The sequence below is a fragment of the Callorhinus ursinus genome, unplaced genomic scaffold (assembly GCF_003265705.2).
Source record: "Callorhinus ursinus isolate GAN/ISIS: 27379988/994484 unplaced genomic scaffold, GSC_fseal_2.0 scaffold15, whole genome shotgun sequence".
Lineage (NCBI taxonomy): Eukaryota > Metazoa > Chordata > Mammalia > Carnivora > Otariidae > Callorhinus > Callorhinus ursinus.
This window is the reverse complement of record NW_027397077.1, coordinates 3,316,710-3,341,237: the sequence shown is the minus strand read 5'-3', so window position 1 is coordinate 3,341,237 and position 24,528 is coordinate 3,316,710. Positions and strand designations below refer to the sequence as shown.

The following is a 24,528-nucleotide window of genomic DNA, read 5'->3' as shown; positions in this document are numbered from 1 at the left end:
CTGGAACAAAAGAACATTAATTTTATCTGCAGCGTTTTTGAAAATTTCAGGGTTCACGGGACAGGGTCATCTGAAAGGTATTCTGAGACACGAGTTCTCCAGGCCTCCTGAATAATATGAAGGCTATTTGGGGTTTTTTTTTTGGTTTTGTTTTTTTAAAGATTTTATTTATTTATCTGACACAGAGAGAGACAGCGAGAGAGCACAAGCAGGGGGAACAGCAAGCAGAGGGAGAGGGAGAAGCAGGCTCCCCGCCGAGCAGGGAGCCCAATTTGGGGCTCGATCCCAGGATGCTGGGATCACGTCCTGAGCTGAAGGCAGATGCTTAACGACTGAGCCACCCAGGCGCCCCTGAAGGCTATTTGTTAGACACAGGCATGGATCCAGAGGAAGAGGAAATATCAATTCATCAATTCCACGGATGCAAAACAGTGACAGCAGTGTGCAAAATGAGCTGTTCTGCCGCCTGCAAGCTCCATAAGCAATGAGTAGTGGAAACCTGTCACAGCTTGAAACCTGTCACATGTGATACAGACCGAGAAATAAAACTCTAAACTTAGAAAAAAGTATAGAAAATTATTTTGAATATCTTTCAGTCCAATGACTTTTAAGGGAAGGGCGAGGAGCAAGGAAGCAGAGATCAGAATCTCACGGGAGGTGGGGGGATTTTTAAAACTATGTGTGCCATCCTCTTCTGGGATGATGTCATAGATGTACTTTTCCCTTTCTTTTCACTAGGTACAACTAAAAATTCCATATATAAAACCATATATATTCCATATATAAAACCAACATAAGACTCTGAAAAATGAAAAAGAGAAGGCAGAGCGGTTGAAGACCTTAGCACCTAGGAATGACACAGTGGTGCGTTCCATGGATTTTCTTGATGCCCCCGTAAGTCCCAGGATTGGCAGCTAACTAAGCCAGTAACCCAGAAACGTCAAGGAGTACAGACCAAAATTTTTTTAAAAATTAAAAATTAAAAAAAGAAAGAAAGAAAAAAGAAAAGCCTGCTCTCTTGGGCCAGAATACCAGAGAAGGGACAGCCCAGCGAGAAAGAAAATCTAGACAACTGCCCTACTCTGGCCAGCACCACAGAAAAAATGGCAGCCCACCCCCGCCAGCAATGGCTTAGTGGAGAGCCTAAACTTACAACCTTGGGAGGCTACAGCAAGGCAACCCAAACTCTGCACCAGGGTGGTGTCAAAGGAAGTTAGTGGAGAGCCAGGACTGCTACCCTTACTGGGCATTAAAGAACATTCCTGCTTGGTGGTGACAGTGGAGACCAAAGCGGGTATCTGGACTTCTACCACAACCAGCAGTAATGAAGTCCCTCTCCCTGATAGGATAGTGTCAGAGGAGTCAGGAAGTCTGTCCCTGCTCCGTGGTAACAGGGCCACCCCTCCATGGTGTCAGTGGCATTCACATGGGGACAGTAACAATGTCCCCTTTCCCAATCAGGGCAATATCAGCAGGGGCCTAGTGGGGAGCCTCTGCTCCCACCCCTGCCCAGCTGTAAAAGGAGGTCCTCCATCCCCCAGGGTGTTGATGATGGCTACCTAGAGATCCTAGACCTCCACATCTACATAGAAGATAGAGGCAATGCCCCCCTTTTACCCACTGGAGCAGTACCAGGAATTCCTGATAATATACAAGGTTTAAATAAGATCCAGAGTCTTAAAAGAATTCTCCAAATGTCCATATTCCAATAAAAAAATCATCAGTCATACCAAGAACCAGGGAGATCTCAAACTGAGTCAGAAAAGACAATTGACATATGCCAACACCTTAATGATTAGACTGTCAAAATTATCTGACAAGGATTTTAAAGCACCCATTATAAGAAAGCTTCAATGGGAAATTATAAACATACTTGAAATAAATGAAAAAAACAGAAAATCTCTACAAAGAAAGAGAAGTTATAAGAAGAACCAAATGGAAATTTTAGAACTAGAAAAATAACTGAAATAAAAATCTCAAAGGAGGGCGCCTGGGTGGCTCAGTTGGTTAAGCGACTGCCTTCGGCTCAGGTCATGATCCTAGAGTCCTGGGATCGAGTCCCACATCGGGCTCCCTGCTCAGCGGGGAGTCTGCTTCTCCCTCTGACCCTCTTCCTTCTCGTGCTCTCTATCTCTCATTCTCTCTCTCAAATAAATACAATCTTTAAAAAAAAAAAAAAAAGAAAACCTTTCTCATAAAGCTAACAAAAGTTTAAAAAAAAAAAAAAAATCTCAAAGGATAGGCTCACCAGCAGAATGGACGGGACAGAGGAAAGAATGAGTGAACCTGAAGATAGTACAATATAATTTATCTAATCTGAACAAAAGAGAGAAAACAGACTGGAGAAAAATGAATAGAGCCTCAAAAGATAAAGCAAGCAAGCAAGCAAGCAAGCCTCAGGGACATGTGGGGTGATAACAAAAGACCTAACATTCAAGTCACTGGAGTTTCATAAATTAGAGAAAAAAAGAGAATGGAACTGAAAAAGTATTTCAGGAAATGTTGGTGAAAATATTCTCAAATTTGGAAAAACATAAACCTCCATATTCAAGAAACTGAAACTCCAAACAAGATAAATCCAAAGAAATCCACTCCAAAACAAATCATAATCAAATGTCTAAGAACTAAAGATGAAGAAGAAAACCTTGAAAGCAGCCAGACAGAAACAATGCATTAGCTACAGGGAGAAAATTCAAAAGACAGCAGATTTCTCATCTGAAGCCATAAAGGCCAAAAAGAAGTGTCACATTTTTCAAGTACTTAAAGAAAAGAACTGTCAACGCAAAATTGGATATCCAGTGAAATTATCCTTTAAGAATGAAGGGGAAATCAAGACATTCTCAGAATAAGAAAAATCAAGAGAATTTGTCATGAGCAAAACTATCCTTAAAGAAGGGCTAAAGGAAGTTCTTTACAGAGAAAGAAAGTGATAAAAAAAGGGAATCTATTTTTTTTTTTTTAAGTAGGCTCCATGCCCACTGTGGAGCCCAATGTGGGGCTTGAAATTATGACCCTGAGATCAAGACCTCAGCTGGGGTCAAGAGTCAGATGCCCACAACTGGGTATTTACCCCAAAGATAACAAATGTAGTGATCCGAAGGGGTATGCGCACCCCAATGTTTACAGCAGCAATGTCCACAATAGTCGAACTATGGAAAGAGCCAAGATGTCCATCAACAGATGAATGGATAAAGAAGATGTGGTGTATATACACAATGGAATATTACGCAGCCATCAAAAAACACTAAATCTTGCCATTTGCAACAACGGGATAGAACTAGAGGGTATTATGCTAAGCAAAATAAGTCAATCAGAGAAAGATAAGTATCATATGATCTCACTGATATGAGGAATTCTTAATCTCAGGAAACAAACTGAGGGTTGCTGGAGTGGTAGGGGGTGGGAGTGATGGGGTGGCTGAGTGACAGACATTGGGGAGGGTATATGCTATGGTGAGCACTGTGAATTGTGTAAGACTGATGAATCACAGACCTGTACCTCTGAAACAAATAATACATTATATGTTAAAAAAAAAAGGGAAGAAGAAGAAGAAGAAGCTAGTAGGAAGGGAAAAATGAAGGGGGGAAATTGGAGGGGGAGACGAACCATGAGAGACTATGGACTCTGAGAAACAAACTGAGGGTTCTAGAGGGGAAGGGGATGGGGGGATGGGATAGCCCAGTGATGGGCATTAAGGAGGGCACGTGTTGAATGGAGCACTGGGTGTTATACGCAAGCAATGAATCATGGAACACTACATCAAAAACTAATAATGTAATGTATGGTGACTAACATAACATAAAAAAAAAAAAAAGAGTCAGCTGCCCACAGACTGAGCCACCCAGATGCCCCAAAAAAGGGAATCTTGAAACATCAGGGATGAAGAAAAAACAAAGAAGCAAAAATATGGGTAAATACAATAGACTTTCTTTCTTTTGAGTTTTCTGAATATATCACAAATGGAGAAGAATAAAGGAATGTAAAGTAAGGTTTCTACATTTCAAACCGGTAAAATGACCATACCAATGGACTGTGATACATTATATATGTAATGTAATACCTAAAGCAACAACTAAAGAAGCTATACAACATACAACCAAACAAAGCAAACAAGGAAGTATAGAGATAAATCTAAACGGAACTCTAAAAACACTCAAGTAATTCATAGGAAGGCAGAAAAAGAAAATAGAGAAACAAAAAATAAAAGAAACCAAAAAATAAAATGTCAAAATTTAGCCACAACCCATCAATAATTACATTAAATGTAAATGATGTAAATATAGCAATTAAAAGACAGAGTTTGGCAGAACTGATTTTAAAAAAAGAACCGACTATATTCTGTTTAAAAAAAAATTCCCTTCAAATATAATGATATAAGTAGGTTGAAAGTAAAAGGATTAAAAAAGATATACCATGTAAAAATTAAAAGAAAGGAAGAAAGGCTTTATTAATGTAAGACAAAGCAGACTAAGAAGGGTGGCTATATTATCAGTATATTTCATTTATATTTCATGTACTTCAAAGTAAAATGTGATAAAGTAGAATTCAGAGCAAAGAAAATTACCAGTGACAGAGAGGGACATCACATAATGATAAAAGGGTAAATCACCAAGAAGACACAGCAATCCTAAATGTATATGCACCAAACAGCAGAACTGTAAAATATGTGAAGCAACTGAGAGGAGAATGGAAAAATCCACAATTACAGCTGAAGACTTCAATATCTCCCTCAGAATGAATGACAGAACTAGACAGGAGTTAGCATTCAACATCACCCAACAGAACCTAATTGACATTTATAGAACACTCTACCCCCAAACAGCCAAATCCACATTATTCTCAAAACAGATGCGAAGACAGATCATATTCTGGGCTGTGAAACAAACCGCAAGAATTGAAATCTATGATATAATAAGAAATATATGTGTATAACATTTCCATCCTCATTATTGGCGCAAGGCTCCAAAAATCCTTAGAATTTCCTGATAGGAGGGGTTTTTTTGGTCATTCAAAAGGACCCCTTTGGGGCATACCTGAGGTGACTTAGGGCGGGGCCCCTAGATAGGCTCAGGATGGGCATGGTCACCAGAAAGACAAATGGAGGACTAGGACTTTCAGCCACACCTGCCAACCTCTGGAAAGGAAGAGATGGGATGGGGGGAGCTGGAGATTAAGCTCCATAAAAACTCTTGAACAACGGGATTTGATGAGCTTCTGGGATGATAAATCGGCCAGGAGAGTGGCCCATTCCAGTTCCATCAGGACAAAAGCTCCTGTGGTTGGGCCCCTTCTGCACGTCATGCAGGCAGAACGCAGCAGTGAAGCCATCCAGTCCAGGGCTTTTCTTTGTTGGAAGATTCTTGATGACTGATTCAATCTCCTTCAGAGTCATAGGTCTATTCAGATTTCCTAGTTCTTTGTGATTCAGGTTTTGGCAGGTTTTGTTTCTAGGAATTTAACCATTTCATCTATATTCTCCTATTTTAGTAATTGGAGTCTTTTTCTTTCTTAGTCAATTCTAGGCAACGGTTTGTCAATTTTCTTGATCTTTTTGAAGACCCAACTTTTTTTTTTCATCCAACAAGAAGCCATAACTTTATTAATGATAGAAACAGTACAAATTTCAAACCAAGCTGCAGTTATTCTTTTGAAACACCAAAAAAAGTCCTCGTTTTCAGATGGTTACATTGTTAATTCCATAATAGCATTTACAATATCATTACTGTTGTTCTTCAGGGCTCGGACTGCCTTTGCTCTTGACACATTTTCTTGTGACATGACCAATTCTATGTCCTCAACTTCTACACCGGTTTCATCAACCTCTTCTTCTTCACTCTCCTCTTGTACAGTTGGAGTCTGTGTGTTTTCTTGAATGTTTGAGACAGCTTCACCTTGAACTTTGAATTTCTCAGCAGCTGCTAGTTGTGCTTGCTGAGATAAATCCTTGATCTTGGCTTCCCCAAAAACTATGTAGGTATCTGAAGCTGGGCTCTTGTAGACATCTGGTTTTGTGATGACAAAGAGGATATTCTTAGATTTCCGGATAGTGACTCTTGTAACCCCTGTAACCTGTCGAAGACCCAGTTTGGACATAGCCTTCCGTGCCTTCTTTTCACTCCGGCTCTGTTTTGCTTTACTGACTGGTTCTTCATCGATTTCAGCAGCTGCTGCCAGCTGGGCCTGTTGTGTGGTTGCCTGTGTGGAATCCTGTTCCTCAAGCTCTGGTACTGATTCATCACTGTCAGATTCTGTTCCAGACCCTGTCTCAGCGTGGGGCTGTGGCAACTCCTGCTCTGTAGCAGGGACGGTTTCTGTGGCTTCACCAGGCATTTTGTGAGGGGAACGCAGAACCAAGATGGCGGCAGAAAGACAGCGAGCCTGAAGACCCAACTTTTGGTTTTGTTGGTTTTCTCTGCTGTTTTTCTATTCTCTATTTCACTGATATCTGCTCTAATCTTTATTATTTCCCTCTTTGTGCTAGCTTTGGATTTAGTTTTTTCTCCCTTTTCTGGTTCCTTAAGTTGTAAAGTTAGGCTGTTGACTTGACATCTTTCTTGTGTTTTGATGTTAGCCCATGTAGTTACACATGTGCCCCGTAGTGCTGCTTCTGCTGCATCCCAGAAGTACTGGTATGTTGTGTTTCCTTGTTCGTTTGTCTCAAAGTATTTTCCAATTTCTTTAAGTCACTGGTTGTTTAAGAATGTATTGTTTAATTTCCTCTTCAGCCCACTGTAGTCACAAAAAATACCTTGTATGATATCTATCTTTTAAAATCTACTGAGACTTAATTTGTGGGTATCCTATGGTATCGGGATGTGGTCAGTAAAATATCCACTCCCTAAATCCCTCGAACATGTGAACATGTTAGTTTAGTAGCTAAAAGAATTTTGCAGATGTAGTTAAAATAGGGAGATTATCCTACATTATGCAGGTGAGCCCAACGTAATCAATCACACAGGCTGGTTAAGGGCAGATACCTTTCTTTGGCTGGAGTCAGAGAGACACAGCAAAAGAAGGACGTCAGAGGAACTGGAAGCATGAGAGGGACCCAACCACTGGGTTGGAGAAGCCATATGGAGGACACAGGAGGAGTGTGGGCAGCCTCAAAGCAGTAAACACTGGTCCCCAGCTGATAGCCAGCAAAGACATTAGCACCTGGTCCTACAACCACCAAGGAACTAAACTCAGCCAAACCCCGAATGAGGTAGGAAGCAGATTCCTTCTCAACATGCAGCAAAGAACACAGCTCTGCCAACGCCCTGATGCTGGCCTTGTAAGACCCCACATGGAGGATCCTGTGAAGCCCACCCAAATTTCTGGCTTACTAAAACTGTGAGATAATGAGTTTGTGTTTTTTAAGATGCTAAGCTTGTGGTCATTTTTATGGTAGCAAGAGAAAACTAATATGGGGGACGTGTCTAGGATAAAAATAGCTATGAAAAACATTCTTGCAACAACCAGGAAATTCACATATGGATTGCATATAAGATAATATCATGGAACTACTGTTAATTTTTTTTTAGTTGTCAAATGGTATTGTGGTTATGTAGGAGGACATCTTAAGTCTTCAGACAGTAATAACTGAAGTACTTAGGAGCAAAGCACCACCGTGTCTGCAAGTTATGAAGCAAATATGGCAAAATGTAAATGATTGTTGAATCCAGGTGAAGGCAAATAAATGTTCAAAAACATTTTATAAATCGTTGGAGAAAAAAAATGTCCAGTTAAAGAAGCTAGACACATAAGAACACATACCAGTGGCACCTGGCTGGCTCAGTCAGAAGGTCATGTGACTCTTGATCTTGGGGTCATGAGTTTGAGCCCCATGTTGGGTATAGAGATTACTATTAAAAAAAAACACTATGTGAGTCCATCTATGTGATTGTTTAAAAAACGTATGTCGTGATAAAATCATATTGCAAACAAGGCAGTGATGATCACCGATGTCAAAACAGTGGTTACTTGCAGTGGGGAGAGACAAAATTGTGAACGGAAAAGTCCAGAGAGAGATTGTGGGTGCTGGTGAAGTTTTATTTTGCAACCTAGGCGGTTGCCATACAAACATGTTTTATGCTCTAGCCTATATATGTGTAATATCTCACAATTTAAGAAGTTATTAAAATAAATCTTGTATTTGCAAAAACACTGTCAACTTTTTCCCAAAATTTGTTTTTATTATTCAGTTATGCTCTACCTTACGCTAGAAATAATTGAGGATAGGCCTGTATTTTGATTCCCACCTGATAAGGTTTGGGAGCACGATCATTCCTAAGATCCTTTTTTTCTGAATAGAAAAACAAAATCACAGGTCTGTGGTACAAGAAACTCTGAGAGTGGGGCCCAGAAATCTGTGCTTTAACAAGCTCTCTTGGTGATTCTGATGCTCACGAAGTTTAAGAACCGCTGGTGGAAGTATACATGTAAATAATCCTTGTTATTTTCATGGAGTAACAACTTCATCCTCAAGATCTTCTAGACACTGCTTCCCAGCACGCTTAAAGCCCACTGTCCCCACACAACGACAGGCACCCATGCGGTCAAAGGTTGCACCCGGCTGATGTGCAAGATGGACCTTGAGGCCTGATTGAGCTGTGAAGGAGAAGGGTTTTGTACTCTTATTTCCTAAGACATTTAAAGAGTGATCTAAGAGTTATCTCTTCAATAACCATAAGAAACATTCCCTCGGAGAGAAGCTGAGGCTCAGAGAGGCAACAGATGATGCCCACCACGTGTGAGTGGCAAGACCCATCATCAAAATCCAGGCCTCAGAGAGGAGTGGGTAATTCCAGAGTGTGCATCCTTGGCAGGGATGACCTGACTGAGCTCATGACCACCAGTGGGGGAGGACTCTGGATAAAACTAACTACTTCCTTGAATAACCAAATCCACAGAGGGGCCCAGGGGACCTCCTTCTTCAGTTAGGGCTGAAGCATTCAAGAATGCTATCCTGGTTGAAGCCATGAACATGGACATGTAACCATTGGACCGGCACAGCTCTGCACGAGGTCAGAGGCACGTGTGCTCTGCATTCATGAGGGCACGTTCCCAACCTGCAGAAGACCACAGCCCTGAGCACCAACCCTTGTGCACGAGCACCAACCTCCCTGTGAGCAGCTAAGCACTGAAGGCTGCGCTGCCAATTCACTTCAGCTACAGCAAAGATAACCCCTTTTCCCTCCCGCCCAGAGGAAAACCTCCGGAAAAAGGTTAATTTTCTGACTCTGCCAGACAAACCGCTTCACCTCTGTCAGGGCTTGAAAGAAGACTTGGAGAGTCACTTTGAGTGCCTGTTCCATGTTGTCAAGGCAACCACCGCTCCCAGCTCTTGCCATGGGAATCTTCCTAACCATGTGTTCAGGCCCTCGCTTGCCCCCAAGTTCTTTTTGTTTTAAGCTCTTCTTTAAATCCTTCTAAAAAAAAACCGTTAGAAATATATCTTTCTACACCCTCTGAGCCCTCATTATTTCCTGGAGTTTAATCCTTCTTATCAGATGTCTGGTCCTCTATGTAAACAAAATGCCAAGGTTAAGGGCTTTGAGGCAAACATAATCTTCACTTTGTAATCATACAAATCGTGCTGCCTTTGAAAGTAAACTCATGCAGGTATGGTCCAAAGAGTTTGTGTGTTATGCAGGAAAAGAGGGTGGTTAACAACGGGGGGGGGGGGGGGGGGGGGGGGGGGGGGGGGCAGGTAGGGCCAAACAAAGGGGTGCAGGCTGACAAGAAGCTGGAGTCTCAGGAGAAAGAGATATTTACAAGACAACCAGCGCAATCTGCAAGAGGACTGGTACTCTGTGATGTGAGGGGACTGTCCTTCACTGCTTCAGCTGTGACAACAGGAGCATGAAGCGGGAAAGGAGGGAAGGAAGGAGGAAGGAGCATGCCTTCAGCTTCTAGCAATCCATACTGAATTCTTTACAGATAAAGTTATCTGACCTCTTGTGTGCTGCAAAGTGATTCAGAGCGGAAGGTTTGGATGAAGTCAGACTGGTCACAAAACAGCAACTGTTGAAGCTGGGCGACAAGTGCTTGGAGGTCCTCTATACCAGGCTCATTTTTTTGAGTGTAAACTGTGCACATGGTGGAGATGCCATGGGCACCTCAGCGGCCCTCCTACTTTATGCAGGCTGTGCGGAACTGCCAGATAAAACCTGGAAAAGCTCAAAGGCACCAAAAGTCTATCCTGGTAAAAGCTCTGATAGAGGGGCGCCTGGGTGGCTCAGTCGTTAAGCATCTGCCTTCGGCTCAGGTCATGATCCCAGGGTACTGGGATCGAGCCCCGCATCGGGCTCCCTGCTCCGCGGGAAGCCTGCTTCTCCCTCTCCCACTCCCCCTGCTTGTGTTCCTGCTCTCGTTGTGTCTCTCTCTGTCAAATAAATAGATAAAATCTTAAAAACAAACAAACAAACAAACAAACAAACAAAACCTCTGATAGAGCACAGTTGTGACGTGCCTCCCGTTCTGGCTCCACAGTAGCCACACTCCACGCCTTTCTCAGCCCGCGCAGCCTGCCTTCGGGACGCTGGGGATGACTGTCTTAAGGGGCAGTAATTCTGGAGTTTGCCTGACCCCACTGGGACTGATGGGCAAAGCTGTCAGTCTTTATTCCTGGGCACCAACATGTACAGAAGAAGACAAGAAGGAAATGAGACAAAGGGATTAAAAATCCAATGAAAATGAGTGTAAATAAAAACTCCTAAGATCTCCACAGTAAAGAAACTCAGCGAGAGTCAACTTGTGATTGCTCCAGTACGGGAGAGTAAGAAAAATTAATCCAAACATGGTTTATGCCAAGTCCTGGAATATGTTTCCATTTTGTCTTGTTTTGTTTTGATTGTACAATGGAGTATGAATGTGTTTGGGGATTGCTCAGCAAGCGCCATAAACAAATACCAAAGCCCTCCTCTGGCCCATTCCGCAGGCATTCCTTTGAATCCCATCTGGTTTGAACTTTTGTTTTTCCTTCTTATACTTGTCTGAGTTTGAAGGCAACTCCTAGGGACTGCTCCCACAATTATCCAGGTGATTCCTGATAAAAATCGGGCCCCAGGGTACTTCAGCCAAGATGCACAGTGAAGGCCTGCTCTAGAACCAGCTCAGAGCACTAGTGAGAAGGCAGAGCACAAAGTCAGAGACACGCCCGCCTCAACGGGCCACACCAAACAATGTAAAAGCCAACTCTGTCATTTGTCACAAGGAACTCACGGGGCTGTCCCCTAGGACCAGTGGGTGACCACCGAGGCTGTCACCTGAACCCACGAGAGTAGAATGTAACCCACACCATCTCTGCAGGAAGCCTGCCAAGAAGCACGTCCCTGTCTCTCACCGCACAGTCTGGAATTTATTTCCTTTTGATTCTTCCCTTAGTAGATGTTCAGTCATTGAAATTCAGCTTTCGGCTTCTTACTTTCCTTCTTCTCGAGATGATACCAGCTGTTTCAGGAATAACATCTGAAAAAGTGAAATCCGGCACGATGCTAACAGCAACATTTGATTCTCATTCTGGCTCACCAGACATGCCTGAACTCTAGAAATGTATACATTTTTTTTTTAATCCTGATAATTAAGCCCCTTATGTAAGAATGATGAGAACATAGCTCGAGAGCTGGACCATTCTTCTGGGAGTCCTACCCGGGAGAGGCGGGGAGAATGAGACCTGACCTGGGTTTTAAAGTGGGCCTTCTCCATCTGGGGAAAGAAGACAGCATTTCTGAGTTATCTTATCTTTTTTTTTTTTAAGTTTTTATTTATTTATTTATTTGAGATAGAGTGAGAGAGAGAGAGCCCAAGAGGGGTATGGTCAGAGGGAGAAGCAGACTCCCCGCTGAGCGGGGAGCCCGATGTGGGACTCGATCCCGGGACTCCAGGATCATGACCTGAGCCGAAGGCAGTTGCTTAACCAACTGAGCCACCCAGGCGCCCTGAGCTATCTTATCTTTAAAATATTGTTAATTGTCAGTTATCCATCTGCTGAATTATCCAGTTTTTATAAGACTTTGGGAATGTCACTTGCAAAGGGGACAGGTTTGCCTCGTCAATTAAATAAACTATTGCTCTACTTCCTGACTTCGCTGCTCCATATGACCAACAGATTGTAACATTTAATCAAAAAGCATTGGCGTGGGGTGCCTGGGTGGCTCAGTCGGTTAAGCGTCTGCCTTTGGCTCAGGTCATGATCTCAGGTCATGATCAAGCCCCATGTCGGGCTCCCTGCTCAGCGTGGAGCTTGCTTCCCCTTCTGCCTTCCCCTGCTCCTTCTCTCTTGCTCACTCTCTCTCTCTCAAACAAATAAATCACATCTTTTTTAAAAAATGACCAATGAATATAAAGACCGGGGACATGGGGTTACTACACCAGTACTGGAAACAACAGAAGGTGCCCCTGACGTGCCAGAAATGTCAAGGAATTTGGCAGATGGAACCAAATTGAAGAAAAATACCATACGCCAAACAGCGCTTCCCCGCCGCCCCCCCACACCACCTCTAAGAACACACTGGGTTCTTGAGAAGCAGGGCTCTGCCACCTCTCACTTGAAAGGGCAAAGTTCTGAGTGGACAGCAGGCCACGGGGCAAACAGAAAGCCCACAAAGACCCCTCTGGGTCAGTCAGGTCAGGGGTATCTGTGATACCACAACTCATCCCTGGGTAAAGATCAGACCTAAGGGAAAGATGCACCAGGAGCAGTGGATTCCCCAAACCCAGAAAGGAATCAATGATGCAGAGACTACGAAGGAGCTTCCCTTCCCCTCCCCTCAGGCTGCTGGATCTCTAACTTGATATATTAGTCCACGTCACTGAGCAAATATGGGAGAAGATCCACAAGGTATCTATGAAGAGATTCTGAAACAAACAAGGACAACATGGCATTCCTACTTGTAAAAAAGACTGAGCGCAGGAAGCAAAAATAATTTTTCAAGAGCATCTCCTTATAGCCTCAAAGTTTCTGAACATACACGGGCTGTGCAGACGAGATAAGATGGTGAAAGAAGAAGGAAATAAAGAAGAGGCTTGAGAAAGAAACTGGGAACTGCATGAGATAAAAAATACGACTCAATCTAAAAGTACAAAAGCCAAATGAGTATTTGCATTAGAAACCACACAAAGTGGCACTGATTCAATAGAAACTGGCCCAGTGATGTGGAAAGCAAACAGGAGAAGTTCTCCCAAGAGGTAGAGAAGAACAAAGGGACCAAGGTCATGAGGGAGATAGACAAACAAAGGTGAGCGGAGCGCACGCACCGAGTCAAGGTTCTTGGGAACCAGAGCCCATAAAACTGCCACAGGGAAGGACCCACAACTGCAGATTGAAAGGGCTCACTCAGCACCCAAAATTCAAGTGGAAGGACGAAACTGGGATACGCTCGGATGAAAACTTGAAACGGCAGGTGCAGCGACAGGAAGAACCTGACGAGCATCAGATGTGGGTATAAAGATTACTACATGTACGAATGGACCGAAGAGACCGTCTGGGCTGGCCTCAGACTTCCCTCCCAAAGGCTGGCGGGTCAGAAGCTGGTGGTTACATAAATTCCACACGGGATTAAGCCACACAGAATGATTACTACTGCACACGCCCCAGCGACTGTGTGTAAAACTGGCGAAATCTGAATGAGGTTTGTACTCTAGTTAATAGTCTCATGCCAGTGTCATTTTCCTGGCTTTGATATTATATTATATTGTAGTTCCATCCAATGTTCTCATTGGGGGAAGCTGGGCACAGGGTACCTAGGATCTCTGTACTACTTGGCAACTTCCTGTAAGTCTATAATTATTTTTTTTTAAAAAGTAGGTCAAGCATCAAGGTCCACTACAGAAATCTGAAAGAAAAAGGAATTCCATACCCCAGTAAACTCCTGTTCACACATGAAAGCAAAGGATAGTCATTTTCCGTTATGAAGACAAGGTATGATGCCAGAAAAAGCAAGAGTCAAAATAAAATTTTCACAAATCCAGATTTTTTAAATGGGCAGACATAGTCTAAAAAGGTCTACTGATGAGCACTGAAACCAGCTAAGGAGACTTCAATTTGAATAATTGTTATGCATGTGATTTTAAAACTAGCAGCAAACATAAGGTTTAAGAAATAATACATGATCAGAAAATGTATAATATAAAGAATAAATTATGCCTAAAAACTCCTATCGGGGCACCTGGGTGGCTCAGTTGGTTAAGCATCCAACTCTTGGTTTTAGCTCAGGTCATGATCTCAGGGTCGTGAGATCAAGTCCTGAGTCAGGCTCTGCACTCAGCACAGAGCTGGCTTGAGATTCTCTCTTTCCCTCTCTCTCTGACCCTCCCCCACTGGCTCATGCCCGCGTGCTTTTTCTACCGCTCAAATAAATAAAATCTAAAAAAAAAGAAAAAAGAAAAGAACAAACACTCCTTACCAGTATGGGCAAAAGACATGATTAGATCATCCACACACACACCCCAAATTCAAACATCCATTAAACACATGAAAGAAAAAAAACCTACCAATCATGAACAATGAAAGAAATACAGATGAAAACATCTCTGTAACAACTTGAGAGTAAATTTGTATGGTCTTCAGACCTTCAAAATACCACAAGCCAAATTATACCCTTAAGTTTCAAGTACTTATATAAGCCTTAAACTTGATCATGGCTTTTCTGAGAGTTCACATCAAAGAAATAAAAAAAATGGTGTATCAAGATTTCTGCTCCGGGGCACGTGGGTGGTTCAGTCGGTTAAGTGGCTGCCTTCGCCTCAGGTCATGATCCCAGCGTCCTGGGAATGAGCCCCACGTCGGGCTCCTCCCTCAGCAGGGAGCCTGCTTCTCCCTCTCCCCCTGCCTGCCACTCCACCTGCTTGTGCTCTCCCTCTCCCTATCTCTAGCAAATAAATAAATAATCTTTATAAAAAAGATTTCTGTTCCAAGAGTGGGGGATGAATATAGCAAATTGGTCAGCTAATTAGCCAAGCCCTGCTTGCTTGAGTGACCAGCAATAAAATGATGTCAATAAAAGTATTTTCATTTTAGAGCTTACTAGGGACCCAAAGAGATAATTATGGGTGCCTGGCCCATGGTTTAAGTGCTCAGTAACCATTAGACAGTGGTAGCAGCGGAGATGTATTTATCTACAACACTGCACAATAGGTTCAAAACCCCTTATCTGAAATGCTTGCAGTCAAATGTGCCTCAGCATTAAGACCTTTTTGGATATACGGAGTGCCTGGGTGGCTCAGTCGATTAAGTGTCTGCCTTCGGCTCAGGTCATGATCCCGGAGTCCCGGGATCGGGTCCCGCATCGGGCTCCCTGTTCAGCAGGGAGTCTGCTTCTCCCTCTGATGCTATCCCCTCTTGTGCTCTCTCTCATGCTCTCTCTCAAATAAATAAAATCTTTAAAAAAAATTAAAATTTAAATAAAAAAGACCTTTTTGGACATCAAAAAATAATAGCATATTTACCCAACGAGGTCTGGAAGAGTACCTGGTAATCAGTTATATTACTATTCCTATAGGAATATATACAAACATTCATCCTAAGTGAGATAAATACCAGTTCAGGTCAGGTTTTGTAGTAGGCTGAATTAAAAAAAATTTTCAGTTTTTAGAGCTTTCTGGACTTCAGATTTGCACAGAAGGGACTGAGTACCCGTATTTATAATACAGAAACATTAAAATCTATCTAAATGTATGATAATAAGGGATAAGTTACATAAATTACAATAGTCCTAAGATGGAAAACTAGACCGCTCTAAAAAGTCATTTTTTCAAAGAATATTTAATAAAATGGGAAAATGTTCATGAATAGTAGGTTAAAAAAAAAGGCAAGATAAAAACACGCATTATGAATTCAACTTTGCAAAAGGAAGTTACATAGATGCTTCTAATTCCAGAATAAAAGACACAAGGAACCATACCAGGATGTTAAATTAGCCGCACTGACTTATGTTCTTCTTTAGACTTTTCTGTATTTTCTAATCTTCTACGATAATCCACTAATATTCTGAACCACTTAATGCCTGATGTTCCTGTGCAGGACTAGAGAGTTACCAAGTCCATCTCTGCCCTCAAGGAATCTAGAATCTCATCTCTGGAGAGCTCTGGGCAGGACTCAGGTGTCTCTGCATCAGACTGCATTTGGTTCGCGATTCCCCACTAGCACCTCAGGACAATGGGACCAGGCCACCAGGACTTTTTCACACCTCCACCAAATGAAACACTTGGTAACCCTGCAAGTCAAGCCAGTGGTAAAAATGGCATCAGTGGTATAACGAGAACTTGATTCAGCTCATGACCTTATCTAAAGAAGCCACCAGAAAAAGACAAAAAGGGACTGTTGAAATGTGTTTGCTTTCTTTCACTGTACTCATCAAATCTCCATTATTTAAGAAATTGCTGAAGGAGGAGGAAAAGATCGTATTTGGCTTTGTTCCAGGTGCTTCTCATGGGGAAGAGGATGTGAACTGGACCTTGACAGGTCCAGCAATGAAAACTTCAATCATTTTGTGGAGTATATGGATGCTAAGAGGGATCATGACATTGGATGGTCCAGTGAAGGGACAGGCAGGAATCCCTCCTACCAAACAGGCCACCAGTGTCCAAGCGGGTGGGCCTCTGGCCAGAGCGTTGAAGGGCTCAGTTCCCAGTTTCCTGAATGTTCTTAACACCCAGGTGGTCTTCATCAATGCCTCCCACACCTGGAATTCTCCATTGGTTTAATATACAGTTCAAAAGCATTTTACACCAAAATGCCACTTGTGACACAAGCATTACGGGCTGTTATATGAGACTCAATTTTGGACTCGGAACAAAGGTAAATAGATGGTCAGTCAACTTAACACCTAACCACCCAAAAAACTCCGATGGGTGGTTAGTTAATCACGTTTATAGAGATTCCAACAGTCTTTTTAAAAATATTGCAGAGAAGAGGAGAAATCCACGTGTAAAGCTTTTGACACATATAAATTCTAGTCAGCTGTAGAGTAAGTTAACTCTCTACCTTAATCCCATAGAAAATTACTTGTTTGCAGGCAGACTGTCCTCCGGGAATATTTTTTTCATTTGTGGAGTGCTAATCCTTCCCTCCCTCCCTTCCCTTCTCCCAACCCAAAGAGGAGAAACATAAAGTGTGCATGATCTCCTGTGTAGCTGGGACCTTCATAAAAATGAAACCCTTCCAGGAGAAAGGGCTGACTTACCCTATCCCAGCTGAAACACAGGCCCAGTCGATCAAGCTGCTTCCTCATGTGTTCAATATTACTGTGAAACAGAGGGAAGAAAGTTTGGTTTTCAGAGGGGGGAAAGCCACAGACAAACCATACTTTGAGAATGTGAAGGGAAACTGTAAAAGTCTAGATTATTCAAGAGGGCTTCCAATGTTGCTTTGTCCTGGCCAAAAAAAAAAAAATTAATCACGAAGAATTAACGAAAGTATCAGTGTATTAGAATTAGAAGACACCTATTCTTCGGATTCATACAGAATCTACTAGAAACCACAATGGTCTTTGGCCCTGGGGACTGGCCCTTCCTCTGGCCATGATAGGCAACCCCTTTGGTATGTGCACTCCCGGCCCATCCATACATCTATATTCCGCATAAATTTAAGCCAAGCATGTATAAGTTTAAAATCAACTGAAGAGAAAAACCCCAATGTGCAAATTGTGGGAATCCAAAAGAAACCTGCTTTCGTGCTTATCAGTCAAAACTTAAAATCTAAAACTGTCCAATAATTGGGATGGGGGGAGAAAAGCGAATGAATCAACTTTAATATAATATGAAATAAGGTGATAACATCATTTTTTTTCCCCTAGGTGATCTCTGCTTAACCAACAATAGCTTACTTTATGCCAGGCTTTGTGCAAGATATTTTGCAGAAAAGTGCTTGCTATGGACAATGTTTATGTCCCTGCAGAGTTTGTCTGTTGAAACCTAATCTCCAAGGTGATGGTATTTAGAGGTGAGGACTTTGGAAGGTGATGAGGTCATGTGGGGGGAAGCCCTCTTGAACGGGAGCAGTGCCTTTATGAAATAGACGCCAGAGAGCTTCCTTGGCCCTTCTGCCATGTGGGGACACAAAGATGGCCATCTGTGAACCAGGAAGGAGGGTCTTCTCCATACACCAAATCTGCCCTTGGTCTTGGACTTTCCAGCCTCTAGAACTATGAGAAAGAAATGTCTATTGTTTATAAGCCAACCCAGACTATGGCATTTTTGTTACAGTAGCCAACGAAGATGGTGCTTAATCTTTATCCATTCAGATGAGGTAGGAACGATGACTATCCCTCTTGTACAGACAAATAAACTGAAGCAGAGACATTAAGTAATTTTCTCAAGGTGATTAGCAAGCAAGAAGGAAAGGCAGCATTTGCACCGAGGTGGCCTGATTCAGGGGCCATCTTCTTAATGGCTATTTTCTCCGTGGAGGATTTGGCAAACTTCTTCTGTAAAGGGCCAGATGGTAAATGTTTTCAGCTTTGTGAGCCATATGTCTATCACAACAACTCAATTCTGCCCCTGTATCATGAAAGCAGCCATGGGCAATATGTAAACAAATGGGTATGACTGTGTTCCAATAAAACTTTATTTACAAAATCAGGCAGGGCCAAATCTGGCCCACGGGCCCTAATGTGCCAATCCTCGGTCTAGCTTACATCAATTTTGTGCCATATTTGATCCACTTTATTTGATTATCTTTTCTTCCTTTTTTCATTACTCCCATTTAATCTAGAATCCTGAAAAAGTGGGAACTAAGGGTTAAGAGAATAAAAGAGAAGTGGATGGTACAGTGGATGTTTTTCGAAAGTAGCCTCGGGCAAGATAAAGCAAAGGGAGGTCAAAGACAATGGGGACAGGCCCTGGAACTGCCCTTCTAGATCTCTTGAGGCATGGAGTGGGGAAAGGCCCCAGATCTTTGTGAAAGAGGCTGATGGAGTGAGCCCAGAACATTCCACTGGGTTCTGGGATGAAGGATGGGCACTGCTGGCCCACATGTATGTGGAAGCCTGAGGCACAGGTGGAATTGGGAATGTGTCCCCCTTGGAGAAAGCCATCCCCAAAATATATTGGCCATATATTTCTGTACTGAATGTCTAAGTTCCCCTCGCTCTGGAATGGTGAAGGCAAAAATTAACAGAATTCTCAGAGAAAATTACAATGTGGAATTTGGATATAGCTCACACTGTGGTCAAGCAGATGAGAAGCATTGTAGAAATTTAACAAATGCAACCCTCTCCTACTTTTTCCTTCCAAATGCAAATACTCAAGGGAAGAATAACTTTGTAACAACAAAGCATCAAAATGAACACATGAATCAATAACCAGAACCTTCTTTGGGACTTCTCAGTTAAGAATACAGCATACTGGGCGCCTGGGTGGCTCAGTTGGTTAAGCGACTGCCTTCGGCTCAGGTCATGATCCTGGAGTCCCGGGATCGAGTCCCGCATCGGGCTCCCTGCTCAGCAGGGAGTCTGCTTCTCCCTCTGACCCTCCCCCCATCTCATGTGCTTTCTCTTTCATTCTCTCTGTCTCTCAAATAAATAAATAAAATCTTAAAAAAAAAAAAAAAAAGAATACAGCATACTAGAAGACCAGCACCAATATATACAATCCTGTTCATCGCTTGGCAGACTGCAATGTTTTGTTTGCTTCGCTGTTTCTCACGCACAGATTAAAACATTTTTTTTAAGGTTTCTGTATAGAAGTATTTGAAGACGCCTGTAGATACATACCTTTGTGTCCAACTTTCTGGATGTAGATTCCTCTCAATCGCTGCATTTTCAGCAGGCAGTCCAAAGGCATCCCATCCCATGGGGTTGATGACCTAGCATCCAGGAAAGAAACATCAGCCATGGCCGATTGCTAACACCTCTATCCGTATTGTCTTCCGGGCCATTGCCTCCGACGAACATGTCATATCCCTTTCTGGATGATCCCAGACTATGCTTCTAAAAGCCAGCTGGCTACTATGACATACGCAGAGGAGAGCACTTAGAAGGTTATACACCAAGGTGCCCGTAGCCATTATCTCTGAGTAGACCCTCCTTTGTGACTACTCTACTTTCTTCTTGTTGTCTATGTTGTCTATAATGAAACCAAACTGTTTTTCTAAATTATAGGTTTTTTTTTAATTTCAAAAATACGTACATGTAAAAATGTATAGGCATTTAAAATGCTCATCTCATATTACTATCTTCCAATGGAGGAGCTGTGCCGTCCAATATGGTGGCCACTGGCCACATGTGCTTATGTAAAAATAAACTTAAATTAATTAATATTAAAAATTCATCAGTCCTTTGGTCGCACTAGCCACCTTTCAAGAATGCAACAGCCACTGTGAATCACTCCCTGTAAGATGTTCCTATTCTCTGACGAATAGGGAAGCCTAAAATCTTAGAGCTCAAAAAGGCTTTTGAGATCTGTCCTCCAGCCCTAACCCCCTTTAATTTCACAGTTTAAGCAACGGCGGCGCAGCAAGAGTGAACAGCCTAGCTGGATCACACCAGAAGCAATTACCTTCAGCCAGGATGGGCCAGTAAGGTGATCATTTCTGCAAATGGGCAGCAGTTACGGCTCAGTGGGCAGCTTCTGTCTACCTACTTTACATGCTGTGAATGGGAACAATGGCTTGAAACACGCACCGTGGCACCGAGGGACAGCCTTGTTTGTAACCATACAGACAACCTGAGCTTGGGTTCACACACATTGCCTTGGGATGACGACAGATACTCAGGGGTATCAATCACCTCATCACCCATGTGTATCACCACAGGCCATTTTCCACTAAAGAAATAGGTCTTGTTTTCTTTTATAAAAATACTTTTCCCTCTGATATGTGAAGTAATTCATATTCACTATACAGAGAGAAATACTCAGAAGAAAACAAAACTCACTTGTAATTCTACCAGGCAGCCATACATAACCAGTTAAATTTGGTAAACTTATATCCAATTTTTAGAGAGAGGGATATTTTATATATATATATATATATATATATATATATATATATATATATATATTAGGGATACATATATATGATAGAGATAGGGATCATATTATTTATATATAGAGAGAGAGATAAAAAAAATGTATATATTTTATCTCTTACTTCCTTCCCACTGCGCACCTGGGGTTTTCTTCCATCTTTCTGTCTGGCCCAAGGACTCTCTGAGGTGCACATGCGTATCGCCCACGGCCATCCTGCATAGGTCCATAGGCACCTATGATTCAAAGTGTCCCAAACTGGGCTTGTCCCCCCATCCCAGTCTCCAGATTTGTTCTCCCTCTCGTCCCACTTAACAGGTGGCAGGAAGAGAACAGGCCTGCTTCCCCCAGTGTTTGGAACCACTTGCCCTAAAGTCACCTTCTGTTGGGCGCATTATTTTTTTTAACGGGTTGGAGTAGTCTGATGGAATCATCCCATCTAAAGCCGAAGACCAGGCCCCCACAATCAGAGCCACTCAAACCCCTTTGGCTAATGAGTGGGAAACGCCAACAAAGGCTCTCTCTTCAGGAGGCTGTGTGGTCTGAGGGGAAAAGTCCCAAACCCGAGCTGGCTCCCATTTACTGGCAGTGGGACCCGAGGCACATTACTTACTCGGACTCTCAACTCACACTTGTGACTGAAAGCAGCCACCTTGGGTTGAGGATTATGTGCCATGTCGGTGGTGTGCTCAGCATGGTGCCCAGTCCACACACCTGAGACATGGGGGCGCTCACTACGTGGCAGCTGCCGTCATCTGGTACCCCTGGTCTGCAGCACCCACAACGTGGCACATCACTGGTTCCCCTGGCAACATTTCAGCCGTGTCACTGGCCAGAGGTATCACAGTGGCCCTCTGACAACAGGTAGGGAGACTCCTTGACCTCACGCACATCCTGAACGTGGGTTACTCATGGCAACTGTCTGCAGCACGTTGGTGCCAGGCATTGGAAGTTCTTCACCAAACTAAACGGACCATGAGGTTTAAACGTGTGTGTCTTTTTAAAACATTCTCACATTCCCCGGGTATATCTGTTCTTTGTAGTTTTAGGAACCCAGCTAGACACAACCCAATCCAGTTGATCTTTCAGACCCAACCCAAGGTCTCTCTGCCTCTTGCTAAATGTGGCAGACCCAAAATGCTTCACCCTTCCGGACAGTGTCCCTGCCCTTCTGGAACCTGCTCCTCCTCCAACTTCACACAGTCCTGGTGGGGGCTGCCAATCACAAAACCTGCCCCTCTGGTTACGGGCCTGAACGCTTCGCTGGGCTTGTCTGTTGTTTGCGGGGGGGGGGGGGGGGGGTGGGGGTGGGATGCGACATAGAACAGGAAGGCGACAGCGCACTCTCCTTTCTCCTTGGCCCGGAGGAACAAGGAGGCGAGACCGACCGGGGCTCCAGGTGAGTCCGCCTTCCACCGGATGGAGGTGTCTGAGAAAACAAAGCTTGCATGGGGACCGAGGCTGAGGGTACTGACATGCTGCCAGGACCTGGTCCTAATGCCCACGGGCTTGTTTCCCGCAACACTGCCTCTCATTCTATGAGCTACACCAGGGTCTGTAAACACGAACAAACTTCCCTTTCTGGCTGAAGCTGGGCTGGGCTGGGCTGCAGTCCTTGGTAGCCAAGAATCCCAAGTAAAACAAACGCCTGTCAAGGATACAGCTTTCTCTTCAGCACTGCTTAAGCCACAGATGAAAAACATCCCCTGGTATTAAACCGTTAAGCTTCACAGATTTTTTCTCTTTTCCTTTAATTTTCAAAAGCTATAAACAAATAAATAAATAAAATCAACCCCATGTCAGGGATTTGTGCTGCATTACTAGAAAGTTCTGCGGTACTTCTGCGGACTGCACAGGAGTGTAACTTCCAGCTGTGCTTGAATTCTCCTAGGGCTGCTTCACTGGCAGAAAAATGGAACTGTTGTGTAACTGCTCCCGGAGAAGGGGGAAAAACTTAATTACCACTTGGTTTCTTTGTGGGAGCTGCCAAAATGGCACCGGGTCAACGCTCCTGCCTATTAACATTCTGTTAAACAGCTGTCCATATTTTTAAATAAAGTCAATACGGAGACCGTCACAAAAACCAGTCTGGATTTATGTAATATTTTTCTATTTTTGTTTTCAGATGAAATTCACATGAAAAGATATTCTTAGCCCACATGTTACCCAAGCTGTCTATGAAAAACCACGCTGGAAAATCTTAAAGCTTCTTAATATTCCATTCTTAACTGAAAATCGATAAAAAAGCAAATGCCTGCCCTAGAATACAGACTGTGGGAAGGCCTTTTTGCATCTTGAAGTCAGAATGGTTCCCTCCACCATGGGCCGGATCACTGGAATAAATGTTCCCATGAGCCAAGTTTCTACGGAGCAGGAAAGGGGTCCCCTCACTCCTAGACCCTGGGTTTCCAGAGACCCACGGACCAAGCACAGAACCCACTCTAATGCTAGGAGAGAATTCATGACTGTCAAGGGGGAACCAAGTGAAGACCTATAACAGGATCATGAAATACCAAAGCCCATCCCCTTCTCCGAGGCAGCAGGTTCTATCTGCTGGTCAAACTGTTACAGCCCATTTATGTAAAAGATACCATGTCAGGTGCTTCCTTTCCCAGCCTCCTTCACCTCTTGGTCCTCTTACACATCGTCCACGTCGAATACCTCCAATCTAGGTCTGGGATGCCAGTTTTCTTTCTTTCTTTTTTTTTTTTTTTAAAGATTTTATTTATTTATTTGAGAGAGAGAATGAGAGACAAAGAGAGAGCACATGGGGGGGGAGGGTCAGAGGGAGAAGCAGACCCCCCGCTGAGCAGGGAGCCTGATGCGGGACTTGATCCCGGGACTCCAGGATCATGACCCGAGCTGAAGGCAGTTGCTTAACCAACTGAGCCACCCAGGCACCCTGGGACGCCGGCTTTCTTGCCTGTGATTCCCTGTGGCCAAGACTGTCCAAAACATTCACTGGGAGGAACTCCAGACTCTCCTTTTCGGTTCTCAAATTCCTACCCCTTTCTTTCTTTCACCGTAACTTGGTTTAACCTTTAATGCTAGGGCCACCCGAGCCCGCTCAATTCCCTAGGAGTTAATCCTTCTTGGACATGAGTGCTTTCTGCAGAAAAGGAACCAAGAAAAAGTCCTAGTAGCTCTAACTTGGAAATCTATAACATAAACTTCCAGTGTGTGAAAAACCATCATTTCCAGCCGTTCTTCTAACAAACACTCAATTTACAATTGAGTGAGAAGCCAAGGGGGACAGCAGAACAACCCCCGAGTCTGGAAGAGTGGGACACCGCCACCACCCCTAGACTGAAGGAAAAAAGTGGGAGGCAGAGCTAACAGAGCTCCAAGGCCAAGATCAGGTACAAAAACCGAAACACATGTGGATCTGCCCAGATGGAACTGGATTCCCGAAGAAGCTGCTGACCAGCGCAGAGAGAGAGAAATTCTCTGGCTTCTCCTTCCCTCCTGCACTCCAGTCTTGCCAGAATTTCCTACTGTCCAAAACCAGCTGGAGGCCAGCTGCCACCAGGGCTTGGGAAACATGGTCTGCGGGGGTCAGTCCTGCTGTACAAGGCAAAGCAG

At 43.4% G+C, this 24,528-nt stretch overlaps 1 protein-coding gene and 1 pseudogene across 4 annotated transcripts in view; both read right to left on the bottom strand.

The window, feature by feature from the left end:
* LARS2 (leucyl-tRNA synthetase 2, mitochondrial) overlaps window positions 1-24,528 on the bottom strand; it is a 148,906-nt gene that overhangs the window by 106,114 nt on the left and 18,264 nt on the right. For all 4 annotated transcript variants that reach the window (XR_003210723.2, XR_012380863.1, XM_025885025.2 and 1 more), the window contains exons 4-5: window positions 19,695-19,786; window positions 17,166-17,226 (exon numbers count right to left, since the gene is read on the bottom strand). Coding sequence is in view for 2 of the 4 variants with exons in the window: in XM_025885025.2 (XP_025740810.2) it covers window positions 17,166-17,226; window positions 19,695-19,786 (153 nt within the window). In the remaining 2 variants the exon portion in view is untranslated. The remainder of the gene's footprint in view (window positions 1-17,165; window positions 17,227-19,694; window positions 19,787-24,528) is intronic.
* LOC112833711 (nascent polypeptide-associated complex subunit alpha pseudogene) lies at window positions 5,571-6,383 on the bottom strand (annotated as a pseudogene).